This window comes from Micromys minutus (assembly GCF_963924665.1).
Source record: "Micromys minutus genome assembly, chromosome: 1".
Lineage (NCBI taxonomy): Eukaryota > Metazoa > Chordata > Mammalia > Rodentia > Muridae > Micromys > Micromys minutus.
The window spans coordinates 61,162,576-61,187,192 of NC_137969.1; the positions used below are offsets into that span (position 1 = coordinate 61,162,576).

Here is a 24,617-nt window from a genome sequence, read left to right on the forward strand (position 1 = left end):
CTCTAAAAACAGCTTTACAGTTTGGGTACACAGCCTCCCAAACTTATTTAGAAAGCACCTATGTTAGGTTTTGTTTTTTTCTTTTAGCAGAACCAGAAAAGCCCTATTTCATTATTCTTCACTGTGTGAGGAAGCAGGACCATCACCCAAAGGACAAATTCCTATATAACAGGTTGAGGCTTGAAGAACAGATCTTACAAACAATGCTTCAATGATGGATCAGTAAATGAATGCTCTAAACTCCTATCCAATTTTCACTATTTGGGGTGTTTATGATTCTCTACACTAGTATTTAAAGTTCAAATGCCAGCCAGGAATGGTGGCACATGCCTTTAATCCCAGCACTCAGGAGGCAGAGGCAGGTGGATCTCTGTGTACCAGCCTGGCCTATATACAGCAAGATCCTATCTCAAAAACAGTAACAACAAAACACACACACACACACACACACATACACACACACACACCCCACAACTGCCATGGCGTTTTTCATCTTAGAAAATTAATATTATTAATGTTTCATAGTAATAATTATGGCAAAACAACAAATACTTTAAAATTAGGGCTTTTTTTATATATAACAATGGTACAGAGAAGAAGACACAATGGTTATTTGGATGGTAAGAATGTTGAGACCCTGCACTTCCTGATCCTTCCATTATGAAAGTTTGACTTGCACACTGCACCTCAGCATGTACCTGTTGACTACACATAATACAAGGACAACTAAAGCAGGAGCCTCTGCTCCCCCCTCCCCCCTCCCAGGTCTTTACCTTTACTCTAAAATCTGTCTGCAAGCAATGTGCATACATAAGAGCTCATGAATCCTTAACACTGTTCCAGAGAGAATGGATTCACCTGTACAAAAATGGCATCACTGATATGTGTCTAAAGTCTCTTCACACAGGATAAAAGGATCTCACTTTAACATCAGACCAAACTTGCCTTCATAACAAGAATTGCTTACTTTATTTTCTGAAATAATGTCCTACTATACAGTCCCAGGTTGTCCCCAAAACAAAATCCTCCTGCTTCAGCCTCTGCAGAGAGTGCTGGACATACAGGTGAACACCAGACATCTTGCAAGCTCATTTCTGAAATAACTTTGATTTTATCCGGAGTTAAACTGTATTGGTTAAGGTTAAAATTATTGGCCAATAATAAAGAGACTTGAGATTTTAACGTAGGTAGGTAATGTGAAAACAACTTTGAAAACACTCAACATTGGAAAGCGCAGTGGAATGGGAAAGGCTAACTGTGAAAGGATTTGGAGAGAGCCCACCTTTACCTTTACTTTGAGAAGCAGCCCCAGACCGCATATTGGGCAGTGTCTGCACCTTCATTGGTCCCTCTGCCGACTGCATAACCACAGAACCATCAGGCAGGGCTGGCTTCACCAGCAGCTCAGGTCTGGAGGGCATCCGTGGCATAGTGGATGACTGGATATAAGGGCCTACAGCAGCCACACGACTTGGGGCAGATACTGCTTGTTGGGGAAGATTTCCATCAGGTGAAACCTTAGTTAAAAAGCACAAATCTTTTAATATTACATGTCTTACTGGATGACTAAATTCATAAGACTGAAATTTCAAGAAACAGAACTTTCAGAAATCTAGCCACAGAGTCTATAAAAAACTGTCCCCAACAAAACCACCTCATGGAACTCTGCTACAACCTTGCTGCAAGTGTTAGGAAGAAAGGTAAACAGCACAGGTAAAAACTAAACCCAAGAATATAACAGATCATCTTTGGCAGACACAGCACTGCACTGTCCTCTCTGAGCACAGCTAGAAGGATTCAGAGGATGATGCTTCCCCTCCCCAGGCCCACTCGCCCTCTCGCTCACCGGGAGATTTTCTTTCTGCTGTAGTGCTGCCTTCTTCTTCCACAGTCGGTCCCTCAGCTCATTAACTCGCTTATCCATGACTGCCACCTCTGAATTGCGCTTATTCAAACACTCCCTCTGTTGTTGCAGCTTGGCATTCTGCTCTTGGTTCAGTTTGTTTCTTAACTGAACAAAACAGGAAGGGGAAAAAAGATACCAGGGGAAAGAAAGAAAAGCACCTTCAGGAGACAATCACATGTTTAACTTACATAATATCTAAAAATGTAAGGTGCTCCCTCCTGGTTTAAACTTAACCGACATCTGTGCCAGACCACTGGCTGTGGTTATGCCTCAAATTTCCTGTTTGGGGTATCCAGAGTTTATTCTGGACTCTTGGAATTTAGGCTTCCCACTTCCACCCACCTTATGGAAAAGCAGCTAAAGTCCAAAAGTTATGGTCCCTTCCTATTGACAGTTTGTGTTTCTAGGGGAGAGTGCCCACTGCATTAGGAAGTAGCTGTGCGTACCTGCAGCTCCTTGTAAAGGCGGTCTAGCTCAGCCACAGCTGACTGGTTGTCATGGTGGCCATCGATCCTGCCGTTCTTAAGCATCTCTAGCTGCCTTGTAAGTTCTTCTACTTTTGACACAGCCAGAACTAGCTCCCTCTGTTTCTGCTGGAACAAGCTATTCATCTGTTCAATTTCCTCCACTAAAACAGAGAGAATGACCACAGTTGAAAATAAAAATAAGAACGAACTACTTTCCAGACAATCAAGCTTTGTAATGAACTTTCTAATAAGTAGAAAACTCTTTGAAAATGTCCTAGTTCCAACCTACATTTAGAAGCAACTGAAATCAACACAAACATCATAAAACACCTGCATTTCTGTTTAGACACAGACATTTGAAGACTTTATTTATGGCAATACAATGACTAGAAGTACCGTATAAACAAAAATATTTTCATTAAATTCTTGGTCAAAAATTTAAGAAAAGTATAATTTTAAAATGTAGTTTTAAAATCTTACAAAAAAAATCAATGCTAACTTCAAGATGAGCTTGTAACATATAAATTATAGCAAATCATTTCTTAAAAATTTTCTTTAAATAAACTTATCCTCACTAAAAATCCATATAGACTTCCTGTGCCACTCTGATTTCTTATGCTAAAATAACTTCAAATGTGGCCTCTACTGTCTGCAGGAGTTACATACCGAGTTTCCCGTTGCTCAGCCTCTTCTGCTCCACATGGCCCTTTAGTGCCCTCACTTTCTTGAGCTTAGCTTCCTGACTTTCAGCTATTTCTCTGAGCCTCTTAAGTTTCTCCTGCTCAGCAGCTTGTTGCTGTTGACGTTGATCTTGCTGTTTTAAAAACTTTAAGCGTTGCTCCTAAAGAAAAGAAGCAGGAGCATGTATTGGGCCTATCATTTTTAAACAGGCACACTGCCATCTTCAATATAACCTCAGCCAGTGCCTGCACACCAACACTGCTACTCCTGGAACACTGTTCTGCTCTCCCACAATTACCTGGGGAGGACCCAAAACACACACTCCTTGGCCCACCCTACAAGCTCTTGGAGAGAAGACCTAGAAATCAGTATTTTTAATCCAAGTGGTTTCTACACACCAAGAAAGCAGTAATCCTGGAAGCAGTTTTGTAAAGACCGGCTTATAAAACAGATTGTATGTATAATATATGTATGTGTGTATGTAATCCGGCATGAAAGACCACAGGTCAACAATAGATGTCTTCATTAATCACCTTTCCCCCAGTACTGGCTGGTTTTATGTCAACTTGACACAAGCTGGAGTATCACAGAGAAAGGAACTACAGTTGAGGAAATGCCTCCATGAGATCCAGCTGTAAGGCATTTTCTCAACTAATGATGGGGAGTGAGGAAGCATCCCATTGTGAGTGGTGCCATCGCTGAGCTGGTAGACCTGGGTTCTATAAGAAAGCAGGCTGAGCAAGCCAGGGGAAGCAAGCCAGTAAGTAACATCCCTCCATGACCTCTGCATCAGCTCCTGCTTCCTGACCTGCTTGAGTTCCAGTCCTGACTTTCTTTGGTGATGAGCAGCAATGTGGAGGTGTAAGCTGAATAAACTTTTTCCTCCCCAACTTGCTTCTTGGTCATGATATTTTGTACAGGAATAGAAACCCTGACTAAGACACCCCTCATAAAATTCTATTAAATTTTTGAGTTTTATTCAATGAATTCTGATCACATTCAACCCTTTTCTAATTCCTCTCAGAGCCCATACCTACTCACCCAACTTTGTGTCCATTTTCTTTTAAAAGGGTTTTATTTTTATTTATTTATGTGTGTATCTGTGTGTGGGTATGTGTACATAAATATAGGTGCCTACAGAGGCTAGAGGATTCAGATCCCTTAAAGCTGGAGTCATAGGCAGTTATATGCCATCTTACCTAAGTGTGGGAACAGAAATTCGGGCTCTCTGGAAGAGCAGTACATGCTTTTAACTGCTGAGAAGTTCCACTTTAAAAAACCAAGTACAATTTGTGCTGCTCAAGTGTTCCTGGATGCGTGCCTTCCACTGGAGGGTGGCCAACCTAGCAGGGGATCATACCCTTAAAGAAAACTGACTTGCCTTTCCCAGAAGCTATCAATTGGCAACAGCCCCTCAGCTAGGGATTGTATGTCCAATGCCTTTCTTCATGCTGGGATTTTGTCTGGCTTGAGATTGCACAGGTCTTATACATGTATTAATAACTGCAGTGAGTTCATCTATGTAAACACCCTGTTATGTCTGAAAAAAGTTTCCTTGTAGTCACTGTCTCTATCTCTCAAAATCTTTCTGTACCCTCTTCTGTATGACCCCTGAGCCTAGGGAGGAAGGAATTATACAGACAGAGGGTAAGTTACTCACTGAACCTGTCTCCATAAGCATTCCACTCAGTTCTACTGTCACAGATGCTGCCAGTGTGCCCAGCTTTTACACCATGCTGAGGATCAAAACTCAGTTCCTCTACTGTCACAGCAGGCCCTTGGCCATCTGAGCTGTCTGTCTGACCCCAGAAGCCATCTGTAGGAAGCTAATATGGGGCCAGTAAGTAAAAGTACTTGCCTGGGAAACCGAGTTGAATCTTTGAAACTCACATGATAGAAAGGGAGCCAACTCTCAGAAGTTTTCCTCTGATCTCCACACTTGTACTGTGGTAGAGATATGTGCACAAGCACACGCACACATGCATGCACACATACACACATGCATGTACATACAAATGCTAACATTTAAAAAGAGGCTAATTTTAAGAAGGAGCCCATTTGAATTGGGAGGTAATGTAAGAAAGTAGTTAAATGTAGAAGATATGAATTCAAATTCAGATTCGAGCCCAAGCTCAACTATGAGTTCCTATGAGATTTTGGGCATATCATAAAGCTTCACAAGAACAGACATTTGTCTTTTCATCTACAACATGGGAATGAGCAATACAACCACATGCTGCTACGGAAATGATTAAATACAGAATGTAGGTCCTTGAGGAATACGTAACAGATTATATATGCCATAAGTAGAAACTGTAAAGAGCCGAGGGGGTAACACCTTAGAAAACTGTACTTATGCAATTTGAAATGTATTTTCATTACATTATAATTTTAAATCATCAGTTACAGTATCTACAATTAAGGTAAAGAGCTCAGAATATGCCTAAAACATATAAATAACATGAAATTTCTAAGTGAAGGTCTTGAGATTACAGACTTACTCTGCAATAAGTGAGTGTTCATTATATGAACGTGTACCTCACTACTCACTGTGATGGCACATGAGCTTATCTCGAGATTTAGAAAAGCAGGACCTCAGACTCCAAACTCTGATTCAGAAAGGACCTAGATGATGAGGTCCAGTTGGAGAAGCACCACACCACAGGACTGGAAACTGTGGCATGGGGTATTATATACAAGTCAAAATGGATGCAGGGGAATGCAGGGCAGTGTCATATGCAAGAGCACAGTGCATGCTAAGAATAGCTACCAGATCTCACAGCATTACCTCAAAGTCCTAACGGGTAACCTGTCAAGTCATCATGTGACTATCCCAGCGTCCTAGAGCCTCTAGTCACTAAAGGACAGGTAAGTTAAGGATTCTGAGTGTATAGACTAAGGGCTGGAAAGCTAAAGCCCGAAAGTAAAACAAGCTTGCCAAGTTGTTTGATTGTTTGTTTAAAAATCAATCAATCCATCTCTCTTTCTCTTCTCATTACCCAGCGTGCATAGTTGCGGCAGGGGTATCTCACTGTAGGAATGTTGGGGTCATAGACATAAGTTACCGCACCCAGCTTTACATGGGTTCTGATATCCAAACTCAGGTCTTCACACTTGAACAACAAGCATATTATTCACTAAGCCATTTCCTCAGTCCCTAAAATGTGCTGTTTGGGGCTGGACAGACGGTTCAGTGTTAAGAGCACTGGCCACTCTTCCAGAGGTCCTGGGTTCAATTCCCAGCAACCAGATGGTGGCTCACAACCATCTATGAGCTCTCGTGTCCACTTCTGGCCTGCAAGCATACACGCAGGCAGAACACTGTATACATAATAAAAAAGATTTATTGGAACACAACACACCCCCGTGACTACTCAGAAAGCAAAGCTGGGTGACTGCCATGAGGCTGAGTGGCAGGCAAAGGCTAGTAAGGCTTTACTCTGGAACGCTGAGGAGCCAACAGAAGCAGTGACAATGAGACTAGTTCCTACAGTGACTGAGGCTTCCTAGGACTTTTTTTTCTTACTCAAGATCAGGGCTGAGGCTGTGATTAAAGCATCTCTTTTTCACTAGACCCAAGTAGCAGAAAATGACAGTGATGGTGTTAGTAAATGTCGTTCCTGCTGCAGCAGGGTGAGATCCAGGGAACAAAGCAAAGTATTCTTCATAACTCTCCCATTTCTCTGACTCCCAGCACAGGGTAATTAGCCTTTATCAAAACCAAAGACTAAGTCAGGCACAGTGGTGTGAGCCTATAATCTCAGCTATTCAGGAGCCAGAGACAGGAGATCACTTGGGTCCAAGAGTTTGAGACCAGCAAAGATAACAGAGACAGATACCTAACTCAAAATGAAAAACGAATGGTGACTTGGGGTGGTAAGTGCCTTAACAATCAGGGTGACTGTGAACAATTTCAACGACGACAGTAACAGCAGTAGGTGATGAGGTTTATGAAGACACTACCTTAGTAGCCAGCATTTGTTGCTGGGCCTCAATCTGCTGCTGCTGGCGAGATGCCATTTCCTGGAGTTCAGCAAGTGTCAGGTCCAGCCTAGGACTGTTAACCTACAAATGGAAACACACCACCAGCTACTTCTATACTATGTTCAGAGATTCCATTTAAAGGCCTACTTAAAAGTTTCATCTAAACTAATCATAAACAAGTTATTCAGATATTAATTTTTACTTTAATAGTCACTGACTTGACTTATTAAGATATAAAACAGACTCACACAGGCCAATGATCTTTTAAGTTGTAAAATTAAGCTATTAGTTGTAAAATTTTAACTAAATAGTTTCGTCAGAAACATAAATAGTCATGATTACTTTGTTCTGTGGTTAATTTACATTAGGACAGTAGACTGTGGCTGCATAAACATGGCACTAGGGTATTGACAGCAAACCCAGAACACGGTTGTCAAAACAAGACTTAAATATAAGTCAGCACTGGCAGGGCCTGGCACTGCAGGCTTACAACCCCATCCCTCGGGGGCTGAAGCAACACTGTGACTTTCCAATCCCCAAAAAACAGTCTAAGAAAATCCCAGAACTTAAGATCCAGAGCAGGAGGAGGGCCACAAGTTCAAGACGAGCCTGATGAAAGAAGGAGGCCCTCCAGGCCAGCCAGGGCTACACAGTAAGGTAGTAATTGGTCTGCTGTGTCTCAGCTATACTTACAGAAGGCTTCCTCTGGAAAGTAACCAATTTGGAGAAATTATATGTTAGATTACACGCAGAAATATTTTGCTATCCAAGCTCCTTCTGTCACCTTGCACTGGCCTCAGCATAGTAAGAGAGCTAACGGTACATCAAAGAACAGAGCCAGGAAGAACTTACAATGGAGAACAGGTACTCTAGATATCTGAGACTCTGGCAAAGATTAACTGTGAAGTTTAGTAAGGTAACTCATAAAATTCAGAATGATATTCAAAATTATGGGCTCTGAAAAGAATACCTTCGAAGATACTTCAATGCATATACAATAGCAAGATAAATACAATAAATAATTTTCCATTTTTCTAAAAGTGATTATACATAAAAACAAATAAAAAAAACCAAATATTTCCTGAAACTTGCCAAACATGTATTTTGTTGTAAATTTATGGTTTACTCAGCAGCTAGCTTCTTAGAGTAATAGGCACATAATGATCAGGGATATACCTATGAAATATATTTAAAGAAGCTTTTAAAGGTACTGAAGAGATGGCTCAGTGGTTAAGAACACATACTGTTCTGTTGGAAGACTCAAGTTCAATTCCTAGCACCCATAGCAAGCAGCTCACAACTGTCTGTAACTCCAGCTCCAGGTGATCTGATAACCCTGACCCAGAAATAAATAATAATTCTTTTTCTTACATATTTAAATTTTTTTAAAGAAAAAGATTTTAAGGTGGTCACCATTAATCTGGTGAATAAGAAAATGACAATGGATAAGATAAAATGCTTAAAGGCATCACTGTGACACAGAACAAGATAAAAAGAAGCACTTACTCCATTCTCCTTCCTCCGATGCTCACCAGGAACTTTTACACCATTTCTTTTTATACCCAGATCTTGGGATCTTGGTCCACTTACTAAATACAGATTCAAAAACTGCATTAACAGTAGGGTTGACAGAAGTTCTATGCAGCAGTATGTTTCTGTTTTACTGCTGTTTGATACTCAAGTATCTATATAAACAGCAATCATAAGAAACAGCGAATAGCATCAAGGCAGCGCACATTCCAATTCCCTAAGAAGCTGCCTGAGTCACTCAACAATCGTGGGAGTTACTGTACCTCTGACTCCAAGCGATTCACACTATTTACCTGTCATTGCTCCTCCTAGTTCTGGGCCATGCAGTAAGGAATGAGAAAGAGGTTCAGAGGAACCTGCTGGCACAGACCTATATAGTCTCAGCTACTCAGGAGGCTCAACCAAGAGAAGCTGAGGTTCAAAGCCTGCCTGTCTCAAAATAAAAAGAGGGCTGGGGGAAGAGTGACATCTCGACAGGTTAATAAGGTGTTTGCTGCCAAGCCCAGTGAGCTATTTGACTTCATGGACCCAAAGGAAGGAAAAAGAAAACTGACTCCCACACCCATGCTATAGCACAACAATATGCACACCATGGGATGAGCACATGTAAACATGTGTACACACACAGAGACACACACTAAATAAATAATAATGAACAAACAAATTTCACTTTTAAAAAAGTAAGGGGTCTGGGGTATATGAGATAAATCAGTGGTAGTGTGCTTTCTCGGCATGATCAGGATGCTAGTTCAATGTAGTTCAAGGTGGAGAGGTGTTCTGTAAAAGAACCGAAATGCAACCAGTCCACCTCTACTTACTAACAGTAAAAAAACTGTATATTTCAAGAAGAAAGTAGTTAAAAACAGAATCTGTGGTATTCAGTATTCTGATTATTTTATTTACTGGGAGATTCTGTGGAAATTCATAAGTATAAAGTATATCCTCATTAATTTATGAAAATTATTTCCATTTCTCTTGATTTGAGAAAGTCTAACTAAAAACTAGTAACTACTCTGCTTTTTGACTAAAAGGAGGTTTTCAAACCAAACTATGTATCTCAGCACTACTCAATGCACAACAGAGGAAAGGAATAAATCTAAATTAATACATATATGAAATATTAACAAAGATAATATTTTTAAACGTGTTAAACTCATACCCATACTTTCCAAAACTTAAAGCAATCATTACAATTATTTGAGAGATTTTTAAGACAAACATTTCTTTGAATCAGGTCTATCTTACCTATCAGGGAACTTAGAACAAATTTTGTGTTAATAAATAAATACGCTATTATGACTAGCTAGCCTCAGAAGCATTATTTATTATTTTTGACTCTAATAAAATAACCTGAGTAATTTATCATAGTTTCTAAGAAAAGCATTTTTCTACAGTATAAATAATTGCTTTCTTTTGTCTCAGGGGAAAATATTGTTAGCTTTTACTTATAGGCAGTTACATAATTAAGAGTAAAAACAAGTCTCCCCCTTACAGCAGACTGGAAAGTCACCTTGCTCTACACCAGTGTAAGCCCTGTGTGGCACTGATGCATGCAACAATGTGCAAAAGCCCTTTTGTCTCTCACATCACAGATGCACTGAGACTGCATCATGCACTATTGGAGACTATTTAATAATGCGCCCAGAGCTGCACACAGCAACTCTTTTGAACTGCCAGATGGACAACCAAAATTCAACTTATTAGAACTCAGAATGTATATGGCAATGTAATACAGAACAAAATAAAAACATGATGCAAATGTCAATTAAAGTGTATTTTTAAAAGAAGGCTTAGGGAGAAAACTATATTTAAAATAAAATTACAAACACCAGTGATACTGAAACACACCTAAGTTGCCTGGTCTGGATGATTCAGATTTGTGCTCTTGGCTCTGCCACTCTGTGTGTGGCCTGACAAGCTACTTAACCCTAACTCTCAGCACTTCTTATCTATCAAATTAAGTCAATTCTGGCCCCTGACACTACTCATTTCTAATGTTCAGGTACTGTGGATACTTGGATTAAAGTAACATCGAATAATAAAACTAGGAAGTTACACTGTCCACTAAGATATTATCTATATTCTTACTCCCAAGAAAACCGTCCTAAACTTTCCTTTTAAAATTCCAGCATGTTGAGAAAGACAGAGTGATCCTGTTTCTACCTGTGACTCCCCAGACGGAATGCAGATTCACTTGTCCCTTACAGGCAAAGCCCCATCGCAGGGTCTAAGGCACTAGCAGCCCACAAGCTTCTACTTGCTGTATTACCTCTGCCCTCTGTCCTCATCAGCTCAGGCCACAACTCTCAGTTACAAAGACTTTACCATCCCATTCTTTATGTCCTCCAAGTCTGCCTTCATCTGAAACTCAAGAGATGGCCTAAGTTCTATGGCCAAGCTGTTTCTAAATCACGCTCATTTTCAGGGTCTAACCTGAAAAGGGTCTACATCTAAAATTTCATATTTAATCACTCTACTTCTTAATCACTCCCCTCACTACATTTGTTTGTTAATCTACTCCTGAGGTTCATCACTAGATACAATCTACTCTTTCCCCATAAACCCATCCTTTCTTCACCCTACCCCTGTGCCAGTGGTTGGTGTTAACTACTAATCTGGCAATATCTAGATTCACCCATGGACCAGCTTCTGGGTGTGCCAGTGTGAGAGCATCTTGATAAGGTTAATTAAAGCTTGAAACTGCCTAAATTAGGTCACTGCTCACTATGAGTGGCCCATCCCCTAGGTTGACACCTGAGCTGTGTATAAAGGGGAAGTGACCTAAGCACAAGTGTTCACTGCTCCAGCTCCTGACTGTGGATGCGAGGTGACTAAGTTCCTGCCAGTTTGACTTCCTTCCAAACACAGTGTAACCCTTGACCTGTAAGCCAGAATAAACCCTCCCTTCCCTAAGATGCTTCTGTCTCTCATCAGATCACCTTAATGTGTCCAGCACCCTACTGCTCCAGTACGCATGCACTCCTCTTCCTAACAGCTCAACCTGCCCACCCACCTCATTACTTCCACACATCTATCTCCACCCCTGGAAAATACATGTTTTCAGATGAGAAACACCTTAACCCTACACCCGACAAACTGTCCAGAGTTAAGTGTATCTTTCTTTCCTGTTAAATGTTAGGAGATCCAGACTCCTTCTTTTCTCTAAGAGAACCTATCAGGGTGGAAAAATGTATTTTCAGGGACCTTGCTGTACTGGGTAAACATTTCTCTTCTCTCTACTTCAACTTCTTTGACTCCTTCCTACCACACTAGGAAACTACAACCAGGCTTCGCCTTCTTCTAGCAAACACCTCTTTTTCTCCACTGTCAGTCATGACTAGACTAAGAAACCTCCCCTGGTGCTCTAATGTCCTAGCTTGCCTTCCTCTCACCAGTTCCCCAGCTTCTCATCCTATGTCTCTCCCCAGCTAATACACTACACAAAACAAAAAGCTCGAACACTAGTTAGGATTCACAGAATATTATATACCAATGTCCCTGCTAGGGGGTCGTTCATGACGAAGAAAGAAGCGAACTTCATTCCTTTGACTTCCAAACCGCTGAAGAACATCAAACATCCGTTCATTATCCGCAACTGGGCGTTCTAAAAGGAAAAAATTACATTAGTTACAGGTAAAAGAAAGACAAATATAGCCTTGATGTGCTCTATGTCACAGATACAGGAAATACTTGGTATTTCACATAGTTTTTCTATCAACAGAACTCAAAAAAATAATATATTACAGATTTTCCACACAATCGTTGAGTATAAAGCAGGTCAATATAAAGCAATAGAAACAATGGGTCTGTGCCAGATGTCAGGGTCTAACTAAGTGGCTTCTTCCTATCTATAGGCATGCCATTTAACTTCTAGGGGTTTCAAAGCTTCATGTAATTTATGTAACCAGAGACCCAATCTCATTAATATTGATGTCCAATGAGTCCCTAAACATGAAGAAAAAACTAAAAATAACTTTCTAAATGGTCTAAGCTCCAATTTTAATTTAGTCTTTAATACAGGTTATTTCCTTTTGTGAGTGGGGTGTGGTACAGACATGTGCACACACGTAGAGGTCTGAAGCTAAACGTCTTCTCTACCACTCCCCATTTTCCAAAAAAGGGTCTGTTCACTGAGTTTGAATGTTTGCCATTTTCACTAAACTGGCTGTCCAGTGAGTCCCTGGGATCTCCTTGTCTGTCCCCCTGTACCCCAATCAGTAGAGTTACAGAGCTCATAGCAATACCCAGTTCCATGAGTGCTGGGGATGCAAACTGAGATCCATGCTAGATGGAGCAATCACATTTACCCGCTGTGCCAACTTCCCAGACTCAATATTTATAAACTATCTGTCTATAAATAATGTTAAGTGTCAAATTTATTCATTTGCAAACAAAAGAATATTTCCATGGGATAAAATCTGGCCCTCTTGGAGCTGCCTGCTTTCAGAACTTTTCTAGAAACAAAAAAGATGCAGCTAAATACTCCAATAACTAAGAAAAGCTTCAGCAGAAACAATGTACCCTGAGTTACAAAGAAAAAAATTAACTAATAATGTCCTACTTCAGGAAAGAAAGCTGAATTAAAAACCCCATGTACTAGTTAAGAAGGTAGGTGCATAACCTCAGAGCTCTCAATGACATCAATATGATGGTAGAAGAATGTTGAAATGGCCTATGAAAACTCTACACTTATCAGTAATCAAAGACACCATCTCTCAGTGCCTTAAATAAACAACATGGACAGAGACAGGGCAGCCAGGTATTCGGCAGCCAATTTTGTGACCTAACCCTGAACTTAATCTGCTCAGTTGGAACAAACAACATGCAGTCCTGGTTCTACTTTGAGTAACAGTGATGATACAACCACTTTCCACAAACCACACAAATTTTATGGTGCCCCCCCCCAAAGGGGGGTAAAATTCTGAACAGACACCCTACTTCTCCCCTGGGAGCGAAGGGAGGATGGGCACGGGCACCCATCCTTGTCCATGGTACCCTCTCCTCGGGCAAATGGAGCACTGCTGCTGTCCTCATGGCACTGTAACAAAAGCGCACTGACACCTGCTTCTCCTGCATGGTGAAGAATCTGTAAGCAGGAAATTCCCATCTCTGCAGCCCTCAAAATATAGTGCACTGGCATCCAAGAAATGATCTCCAAGCAAATGAAAGAAGGCAGAAAAGATATGAGAAAGGCAGGAGGGAGGAAAGGAGGGAGGGAGGGAGGGAGGGAGGGAGGGAGGGGGGGGAGGGAGGGAGGGAGGGAAAGAAGAGAGTGAAGCAATAGAATACACTTAAAGCTTTGGGGTGAGAATGGCTTTCTTTTTTTGATTTTTTTTTTTTTTTTTTTCTGCAGTTCTGGGGAAATTCAGGTCAAGTACTAGCAAGCATTCATACCTGCTTCTGGAATGTGACTACAATGTGACCAGCTTCCTCAAGCTCCTCCTGCTATGATGTCCCCACCATAAAGGATGACAACCTCAACTATGGTTCAGAAGTTGCTTCAAGCTATTTTATCATAGCAACAGGAAACTAAGACTGTCTCCAACATCAAAGAAGGAAAGCATCATATTTCTAATTAAAGCTTTTGTTTGCTGGTGGTGTTTTTTTTTTTTTTTTTTTTTTGGGGGGGGGGGCTTGTTTTTGTTTTGAGACTGAGTTTCCTTGTATAGCCCTGGCTTTCCTATATCCACCCATCTCTGCCTCCCAGATGCTAGGATTAAAGGTGTGCACCACCAATGCCCAGCAAGGAAAACTTAAACATACAAAAATAAATAAGTAAACAAACTTCTGAGTACCAAGCACTTGACCATAGCAATATCCCAGAAGCTTCTGTCCAACACACTTGTCACCTGTCTTTGTTCAGTGACTTCCTTCTATTGCAGGGGAAAAAAGGTTCCTGCTCACCAAAAAAGTTAAGCAAGAACATGACCTTCTAAAGTGCAGGCTATTCTGCTATCTGTAGGTGAATGAGAGCACCCCGCCCATCACAGTACCAATCCCAGAATCCAAAAGCAACAGAAGACAGCAGAGCGCAGACGGAAAGCCAGGTCCATACCAGAGCCACTCCACACTTCAGCCAAGTGGCAGTCACTCTCTCCAGGCTCCTTGCACAGATCCACCACGTCTCTGCATATTGTCTCTGGGGTCACAGGAACTTCTGTGAAGTGCTGCTCACTGTTACTGAGGTAAACTGTCAGGAACATCTGAAACAGAGGGAAACCATTACCTGGCTTGTCTGCCCAGGTGGCATTCCCCTTAGGTCCTTGCCCTGAAACAAAAAGTAGAGCTGGGGTAGGCTCTAAGCACTGGGTCCTTGTCCTTCCCCAGGAACTGCCTGCTGACCTGGAAACACCACAGGACAGCCATAGGCAGCCTTCAGATAAACAAGAAAAGCAAGTTTTTTTTTTTTTTTTTTTTTTTTTGCCAGTTTTATTGTTCTGTTTGTTTAGCAAAAACTGAGTTAAATCAAGACATCAAACAGATCTTTTCATGAATTCTTTCATAGTTGATTAGAGAATGGCATACATACCCGATGTGGTAAAACACCTATCTGTAATCCAAGCTACTCAAGAGGCTGAGGCAGGAGGATTTTTTAATTCACAAGTTCTGGGTTACAGTGCATTATACTAATCAGGTATCTGCTCTAAGTTTGACTTCAATATGATGACTTCAGGAGTGAATGTCACACACAGACTTATGGACGTACTTCTCTTTAGAAGAATATATAAAAATAGAGCAAGTACAGATTCTGATGGTGGGGACAAGAAACAGGAGCCAGAACACAGAAGGGAACCTCATTTTTATATCACATGAAGACATTAACTACTCCAAAACCTTTAAACTGAAATGTATCAATCAAACCCAATACCTACTCTAAGTATGAGAATCAGTAGAAATTAGCTAGCATACCAAAACCTACAAGAGCCTGTATGGAAATCCAGTCCAATAGACAATTAAAACTCACTGTACATCTTTCTCCCAGTAAAAATAAACATCTTAAAAAGCACTGTTACCAAAGAATCCACATCTCTATGTCTATCAAATTATTTAAAATTTGTTAATTCTTGAAACTGAAGAATCAAACAAGTACCAAACCAGTCTGATAAATGCAGGAACCCTGTCCATTCAATCCCATGAATACCTACTCCATGGGAGTCAGTACACATCAGTATGGAGAAAAACACCTGTTAGAAGGTATCCATCCTACCTTCATGCTGAATGAAGAAAGAATGCAAAGACTGTGGAAACTTGTGGGACCTTGATAAACAATACATCAGGATACTTCCAAAAAATAACCAAATGAGACTGTGCTGACCACTGAAAAAGTGTGGAGTTTATAACCACCCACCCACACACAAAGCAGAGTGTGTTGAATCTACACTCTGGTCACAGTGACATAGTAGCATTACAGAGTTAGAGGGTTTGCCAAAAGTCACTTGACCTCCCTTCCAGGCTGAAACTCCTCTGGCCACCATCCCAGTGAGAAAGCTGCCTAGCCTCCTTGTGAAAGGGCAGCACTGAGGAGGGACAGTAACAGATATTAACTCAGACATCACACTGGGGGCCAGAAGATTTGGAGGCACCTGGGTTCTACTCCTCGGTGCTAAAGCACATTTTCTTGGGATCCTTCACCTCCCCTTTTTGCAAAGGTGTGCCCTAACTCATGTAAATGTCTATCACATACAAAGTAATCTAGAAACATTAAAGTGGATTCTGTTAAAACAGTAAATAAATCATATAAAAGAAGGTAAAATGCTGTTGAAATTCTTAGTTTGAACTGAGTGCATTCAAGCTAACCTCGGGCTTTGTGAATTCTGATAACTGTACCGCATAAACTGTGGTTCCTAAAAGCCTCAACTTAGCCAACAAGGCTGCACGTAAGCTCCTTACACACAGTGCCATGACAACATTGGAAAAAATAAAGATTAACCAAGCTCAGAGAGCGCTACTCTGTTGCTGCTGAGCCAGAATACCCAGCATACTTAACCACAGTATTAAGTAATGCTGCTCCATATTCTTCATCCACACTAAACTTTCTCTGAAGTTTAAAGCTTCAAAAGACCTGTCTTCGCTGTAAGTTAATACCACACAGAAGAACATTCACTAACCACAGTGCATCGGCAAACACACACTCACACAATAGACCTCTGTCCACTCTGTCTTGCCTGCTACTTTCACAGGCATTATCCAAAGACTCACATCAGCTCTCAGACAAACAAAACAGGTATTATTTTCTCTTTATCAATGAAGAAAAAGGCTCAGAGCAGTGATCTCCTTGGTCACTGAAACAAGGTCAGAGTACATTTTCTGATCTATCCTTTGCTCTTCAAGATGTCTGTGCTTTTGGCAGAGAAACACTAGGAAGTCCTCCGTTAGCCAGCCACCTAGCCTTTGCTTTCTAAAGCATAACTACCATAAGGATGTGAGCAGTGCTCCTCCCTGAGTACTCCCCCCACGGCACTAGCACTGGTGTGAATGGCAAGTACCTGAGCCAACACCCTTCTTCCCCATAAAAAGTGGCTGTGCCCTCAATCCCTGTGCCAAAATCCTCAATGCTGGATTAGCAATGGCATTTTGCTGGCTTCCTGAACAGATCTAATTAGAACCCCACACTTCTACAGAATGCTCTTTGAAATACTCTTATCTTTAAAATGAGTCCTATGCTCTCTAGGAACTGCCATTTAACTAGGTGCAACAATAAAACCAACACCGACTACCAAGGACATTGCCACGCATTAACTTTACAACTCCTCACTTCCACCCATAGTCTCTGTTCGCCCAGAGTCCTCCAAGCTGTTACACAACAGGCCAGGCCCGGCCTATGGCTGCCGGGGACTCTGCACTTGCTGCTCCTGTCAAACACGATCTTCATTAGCATAGCTTGGTCTCCTTCTTGCCTCTGCTGTTGTCACTCACTCAATAACATCTTCCCAGACACTCCACCTAAAATTCCAATACACTCCTCACCCCCTCTCTCTCATAGACACACAGACACACATAAGCCACTACCTCTACTTATAGGTTCTGTACTTGACAGTCATGAGCTTACCATTCATTACAAATGCATGAGGGTTGTCTTTGCTAGTGCCTTCAGCACCTCAAGCTTCCTGGTAGATAACAAGTACACAACATGCATCAAGATGGCACTGCACTTTATATAGTAACACACTGAAGCACAGAAAGGAAGTTAACCTCTGCAAGTCATGGCACAGCCAAGATCCAAATCCAAGACTGTTTTCCTCCAGAGACTGAGCTCTTAACTACTGTGTTCTTTTGTGTCACCTTCATCACTGCACACATAGGGCCACACTTGTCACTACCATTAGCTCTGCCTTTCAGAGAAATGTTTTGGTCCAGGGCACACCCTCTTACCCCCAGCTTGTTTCAGTTAAGTCTATTCAGGCATCACTAAATGGTCTCAAATATAGTAACAGCAAGCTACAGACTTGATTTCTTCAGTCTTACACCAGACCACCACCATTCTATTTCTCATTCAATATTCGTTTTATTGGTCCAGCATCTGCAGATGATCTACGGACTGTAGTGTAGAATGATCTCTGCTGAAGTAGTTAATACTGAAATGCGGGGGGGGGGGGGAGTAGATGGCAGAAGAACACGGAAGCTATGTGGAAAGACATAGGGAGGAACTCAAGCAACTTCAAGAGAACCAGATGGCTAGGGAGCTCTGGTGCACAGTAGAAATCTCCCTCCTGAAGGACAAGGTGAGACAGAGGAGGGAACTGTAGGAGAGCCAAATACCAGCTGAAGAGCCGAGCTCCTCCCTACAATGTTGGGAGGGCTCTTAGGCAGGCAGCCACATCTAAAAGAAATGAGGCACAAGTCCAGCTAAGGTTGAACAAGTATGCCACAGAGAACAAAGGCCCAAAGAGGGAACACACTGGTCACATTTGTGAAGATGAGGTCTCTGCAGAGAGAAGAAGAAAAAATTACAGGAGCAAGCAGAAACTAGTATACATATCTTTATGGGCAGAGGTTCTAAAATGGTGGCAAGGACAGAGGACAGTTAAACGCAGACTGCTGGCCCACCTGACAGTAGATGTGAGACTCCATTTCTAGCAAGTCCTGGATGGTGTACAAACTGGTCTAGAAACCTGCCAAGAACCACGGTAAAAGACCAAAATAAGAACCTTGAATTTTAATTTATGAGGCTCCTGGAGGCACATAGTTAAAATGATGATGATGATAATGATGATGATGATGATGATGATGATGATAGATCCATGGTTGCCAAGGATCCCAGGAAGAAGATAAAGATGGCATCTTCCTCCTCTTTGACAACATGAGAACAAAATGACAAAATGAAAGCCCCACAGCTTTGAAATGTTATTTTAAAATTATGTCAAACATTTCCTTATACTCATAGTCATAAGTATTCTCCCAAGTTATAAAGGCTAAATATCACTTCAAATCTTTAAACTTAGAACCTAGCCATGATGCATTTTAATGTGAAGTGCTATAAAGAGAAAGAAATGTAGCCTTGTTCTCAACAAGCATCAATTCCTTTCTCCTTCCTTTCCTTGAAGAAGGGATGGCAGTAAGGTGAACTACCTGTGACGCTGGTATGAGAGAGAAGGCCAGGCAGGCACTGCTAACTCCCTTTAGCTTTGTTTTGCAAGTGTGTTCTTGTGAAGGCTCCAAATATTCTCAAAATGACAGTTTAATTCCCACAAATAAACCAGAAACAAAATGAAGCAGTTGTTTTCTTTGGATCAAGTGATTTTGAATCACCATAATGAAAAAAAATCAAAATTTAAAGTCAGATATGATGCACTCACACTTGGGAAACTGAGGCAGGAGAATTTTAATTTCTAAGCCAATTATTATATACTAAAATTGGTTTAATGAATCAACAATGAAACTAACCACCATAAAGTATCACTTTTATTCATGCATATTATTACTCTCACACAGATGAAAGGCATATTTAATAGTACAGTTTTGGCATAACCATGCTGCCTCAACTTTAGTCAAGAACCAACTGAAACAAAAAACAAACTGGTAACACCCATAATATTACAATGGAATGAAAATTACCGTAAACAATGTCAATCTTGTGCATGTGACAACACAAACCTTAAAACAATACCTTGAGTGACAAAAGCCAGACACAAAGGCCACAGAGCTTAGGATTCCATTTATTTACTTTTTTTTAATGCAATTAGTGTTATTGTGTGTCTATGCATGTGCACTGTGTGCACTGTATGCATGCACATGAGCACACATTTCCTATTCACGTGAACGGAGGTATCTGTTAAGGCCATGGGCACTGGATTCTCTGTAACCTGAGTTACAAATGGTTATGAGCCACTATGGGTGCTTGCCTAGGCTATACTATTTGCAACGCTTACAATTTTTCACTTTCAATAAGTGGAAGACTCTGTGACTGCTGTGGACAGAGGGGGAAGAAAAAAGGAAGGAAGGAAAAAGGAAAAAAGGCTGGGCAGACCTTTAATCCCAGCACTTGGGAGGCAGAGGCAGGTGGATCTCTAGGCTTAAAGCTAGCCTGGTCTACAGAACAAGTTCCAGGACAACTAGAGCTATACAAAGGAAACCCTGTCTCAAGCAAAGCAAAACAAAAACAAAAAAAAGTAAACCATGTATCAGAAGTTATTGGAATTCACCCCAAAGAAATTAATGTTGTGTCACTGATATTGTGTGCTTCATTTTCAAAGAGAAGTTAGTTCGGAATTCACCCCAAAGAAATTAATGTTGTGTCACTGATATTGTGTGCTTCATTTTCAAAGAGAAGTTAGTTCCGCTGGAAGACAAGAAGACACACAGATCACTGGCTAGGCACTGCAAGAAGCTTCCTTTGGGTTTAAGTTTACTTACTTGATATTATGTATATGCATGTAGGTATGTATATGTTCATTGGAGGTGGTATGTACGTATCACTATATGCATGGAGGTCAAAGACAACCTATGGCTATTGTTTTCTCTTCCCACCACATGGTTCCCTGGGACCAAACACAGGTTGCCAGCACAAGACTTGTACTCACTGAGCCGCCTCTGTAGCCCTATTACTTTGGGTTTAAACGCCATGTGAGGTTGCAGAGAAAGAGAAGTGGAATGTGGATCTAAGATGTTTGTTGTAACAAACAGCAAGGCTGACCACCATACCTTCAGAGTCGCCATTTGCAAAAACTCACACTTACCCCAGGTTTACCTGGAGGAAATCAGGCTTACAAGGAGAAAAACTTGCACTTCAAGGAAAAATTAATAATCTATAAGAACAAAAATCCTTCTCAAAATCCCCAACACATAAGAAACTTTCCACAAAGCTGCTAAGTTACTAAGCTGGTGGTGGGATTTAGAGGAAAGCTGACAGGTTTCCTATGCTTCTGTGAAGAACAAATGTCCCTCCAGCTTTATATTTTGTTGTACTTACTCAAAGCCCTAGACTGCTTTCTTGGGGAACAATACCACAAAGCTCCTTTATTACCTGGCCCTGCAAAACTAACCTTTGCAAACACTTTGATTCAGAAAGGATTGTCTGTACGTGCATCCATGCATGTGCACACAGGATTGTCACATGATCTGTGCATGTGCACACAGGGGTGTCATATGGAGGTCAGAGGCTGACATCATTAGAGGTCAGTGTCTTCCTCTATTGTTCTTCAGCTTACAGTTGAGACAAGGTCTGAAATAGAACTGACCAACTGGCTATACTGTCTGGCCAGTGAGCCTCCTACCTTCACCCCTGAGCCTTTCTATCTGCCCCCCACTACTGGAGTTACAGTCATGCACTGCCAAGCCTGGCTTTTATGTGGATGCTGAGGATCCGTATTCAAGTTCTATGCTTTCACAGCAATTACTTTACTCAATGACCTTTCTTCTCAGCCCCCACAGAGAGGCCTTAGCAAAATAATGGGACCAATGAGATGCTGAACATACACACATAAAGCAGGAAAGGAAAAACTGTGTCCACAAAGTTGTCATGTAACATAACCATATATATGAGCAGATTAAGAGCTGCTTCTACATTCATCTTTCAGCATGTTTTTCATCAAAGTCAGTCACTCAAAGGAAGCCCATCTGTCTGCCCCTTAATCCCAACCCCTTGCTAACCTCAGTGTCTCTGAATTATGCACTTACTAACATGTACAGTCATCATGCAGACACAGTTCAAGCAATAGGAACACAGTGATGAAAACTGCCTTTTCTGGGGCAGAAAGTCAAGAATAAGGAGTATTGGGCTGGAGAGATGGCTCAGTGGTTAAGAGCAATGGTTGTTCTTCCAGAGGTCTTGAGTTCAATTCCCAGCACCCAACACGGTGGCTCACAGCTGTCTGTAACTCCAGTCCCAGTTTGCTTCACACTTCTGTGGATACTGTACATGCATGATACACAGACATACATGTAGGCAAAACACCCATAAACATAAAAATAATAAATAAAAATGTTCTTAAGGGATAAGAAGTGCAGGATGAGATGGAGAGATGGCTCAGCAGTTAAGAGCAGTGTCTGCTCTTCCAGAGGTCCTGAGTTCAATTCTCAGCAACCACATAGTGACTCACAACCATCTGTGATCTGATGCCCTCTTCTGGTGTGTCTGAAGACAGCTACAGTATACTTGTATGTAAAATAAATAAATAAATCTTTAAAAATAAAGTGTAAGCTTTATTGCTGGGGAAGTCATTAGAACAGTTTTGCATTTTCTGATTTCTGATAATTCCAATGCAATTATAGAAAATAAGGGCTGAGCATCCCTTACCCAAAAGGCTTACGATTACAAAGAATTAACTTCATCTCTGTATTTTGGGACATTTGCAGATACCCAATCTAAAAATCTAATGAAGGGGATTGAAGTATAAACATAATATTTATGTGTCTTACATGTACCTAATACATACAGCCTCAAGGATGCATTTTTAACTGCTACTCTTCACGTGAGATTAGATGTGAAATTTTCTACTCATGACCTCTTGTCCACATTCCAGATTTCAGATTTTGGAGTTGTTTCTTGTTTGTTTGTTTGTTTTGATAGGGATGCTATGTGCTTGAAGCTTAGCTGGGTATGGTAGCTCACACCTATAATCTCAGTACCCAAGACATTGAGGCACAAGGTCATCCCAAGTTCCAGGCCAGTCTGGTTACATATAAATGGGGAAGAATCCTGAAACTTCTATGAAATGATGTGCTCCACAGTAATAGTTTCAAGTCACCAAGTAGGAAATCTAAAGCCCACACTCTCCTCTCTTCTCGTCCGGAACAGCTTATCTGCAGGCCCTGCCCATACCCTCACATTGAAGCCATCACTACAACTGTAGACTGATTCAGACATAAAACCTCCTCTGGCTACTCCTACACACACCCCCAACTGCCACAGAGTAAATGTTCTCTTTGCCTGTCAACCACTCTTGCCTCACTACATCCCACTGAGTTCACTCAGCCCCTGCACACAGCAGCTGCGCAATCCGTTTCTGTCTGAATAAATAGCCCCAAGTCAGAGATCTGAGGCTCCAACGATGATGGGCACAGTGACAGGAGGCTGGAACCTGGTCAGGGAAGTATGTGTACCTCAAGAAACACCCATAAGCACACAGCATTACTTCATAGTGAGCTTTTTCAAAGCAAGACAATGTCTCAAATGAAAAGGATACAACTGTGCCTATTTGGAGACAAAGTTAACAATGTCAAAGTCCAAATATATCATCCAGAGCAATGTCCCTTGAGGTCACCCTGCTTTCAGTAGCTGTCATAATCACAAATAAATTAAAAGGAACAAAATGGGTATTTAATAAATTCTTCCTGTCTGCAATTACTCTGTAAGATTAATGTGTTCTCCCCTAAAGTGGGTGATGCTACTTTATGATTACATATGTGACTTGTTCTACATGAAGGTAGTATTAAACATTTTATTTTGCCTTTCACACAGAAAGATGGCAAAGTCCAATGGAGTAGAGCTGGCTATGAACAGCAAGATGCAAAAGGGCACAACTGACAGTGAGCAAGAGAAAAAGCAAACACCCCAAGTAAGGCCTGCAGCACCCTAATGAGATTACTCAAGAGCATGAAGATAGCAGTAAGTATGGCTAGATGCTCTCTTATAAATGCTAATGTTGTTGTTTTGAATCTTTGGTCACTTCCTGTAGGTAGCTACAACTTCTGAAATGGGATGTATCCTTGCTACAACAAGGCTTAATTTCATTGGGCTGTGTAACAAAGAAACTTGATAGCTGGCTAGGGAGTTTATTATGCTGTATTAGAGGACTGTCTTGAAGAACCCTGGAGAGGGAAAAACTGTTGTTCAGAGAGACCACAAGGAATACACAATTTTGAATAGACTGGAACAAAAATAATGACAAGGTGAGTGCTGCACCACCAAGAGAGAAAGAGACTGGAGCTAAGAGTCTTGGTGCACACTGACCAAATGGCTGAAGGGAAAGAAAGGCAAGAAAGAGCGCAAACGCCTGCCTCTGGCTCTACAGAGCAATGGCCAACATACCAAAGATCCCAGATGCCTTTAGACGGCAGTGTTGGAGGCCAGCAAGAAAGCCCAACAGGTCAGTGCTGGCTGTGCATGCCTCACAGCCCAAGATGCATCTCCAGAGCCCACTGTAGAAGAAAAGCTTCTCCCTTGAAAGTTGTTCTCTGATGTACACGTGTGCACTGTGGCATGCATGCACTTACACACACCAAATAAGAGAATAAAGGGAATCTTTTGTTCAAAATAGTGTTCCTACTTCATAAACACATTTATCAAAAATGCCCTGCATCTCACAGACTAGTGGTCATCATCTACAGTTTGTGTGATGGAGAAAACATAAAGAAACGGTTTCTAAAATTAACATCGGCTTGACTTGATTTTCTTAGGTCTCTGCACATTTTGCATCTGTTAGGAACATGAAAATAGCATTTTTCTATTTTCAAAACAAAAGGGACATCATGGAGTAGTTAGGGTCTGAAGCCACTAGAGTAACACAGCTACATAGTCAAAAAGCTTTCTAAAGCACTTCCAAGGTTGTACAAGCATGTGAAAACTTCATTAATTAAAGAACTGAGCTAGGCCTAGTGGCAAAGGCTAT

General features: G+C 41.2%; 1 protein-coding gene across 2 annotated transcripts in view; it reads right to left on the reverse strand.

Moving 5' to 3' along the window:
• TP53BP2 (tumor protein p53 binding protein 2) overlaps positions 1-24,617 on the reverse strand; it is a 49,846-nt gene that overhangs the window by 17,360 nt on the left and 7,869 nt on the right. For both annotated transcript variants that reach the window (XM_080938557.1, XM_080938556.1), the window contains exons 2-9: positions 14,624-14,771; positions 12,059-12,172; positions 8,545-8,627; positions 7,018-7,119; positions 3,040-3,214; positions 2,353-2,534; positions 1,847-2,011; positions 1,289-1,517 (exon numbers count right to left, since the gene is read on the reverse strand). In XM_080938557.1, the coding sequence (XP_080794683.1) occupies positions 1,289-1,517; positions 1,847-2,011; positions 2,353-2,534; positions 3,040-3,214; positions 7,018-7,119; positions 8,545-8,627; positions 12,059-12,172; positions 14,624-14,771 (1,198 nt within the window). The remainder of the gene's footprint in view (positions 1-1,288; positions 1,518-1,846; positions 2,012-2,352; positions 2,535-3,039; positions 3,215-7,017; positions 7,120-8,544; positions 8,628-12,058; positions 12,173-14,623; positions 14,772-24,617) is intronic.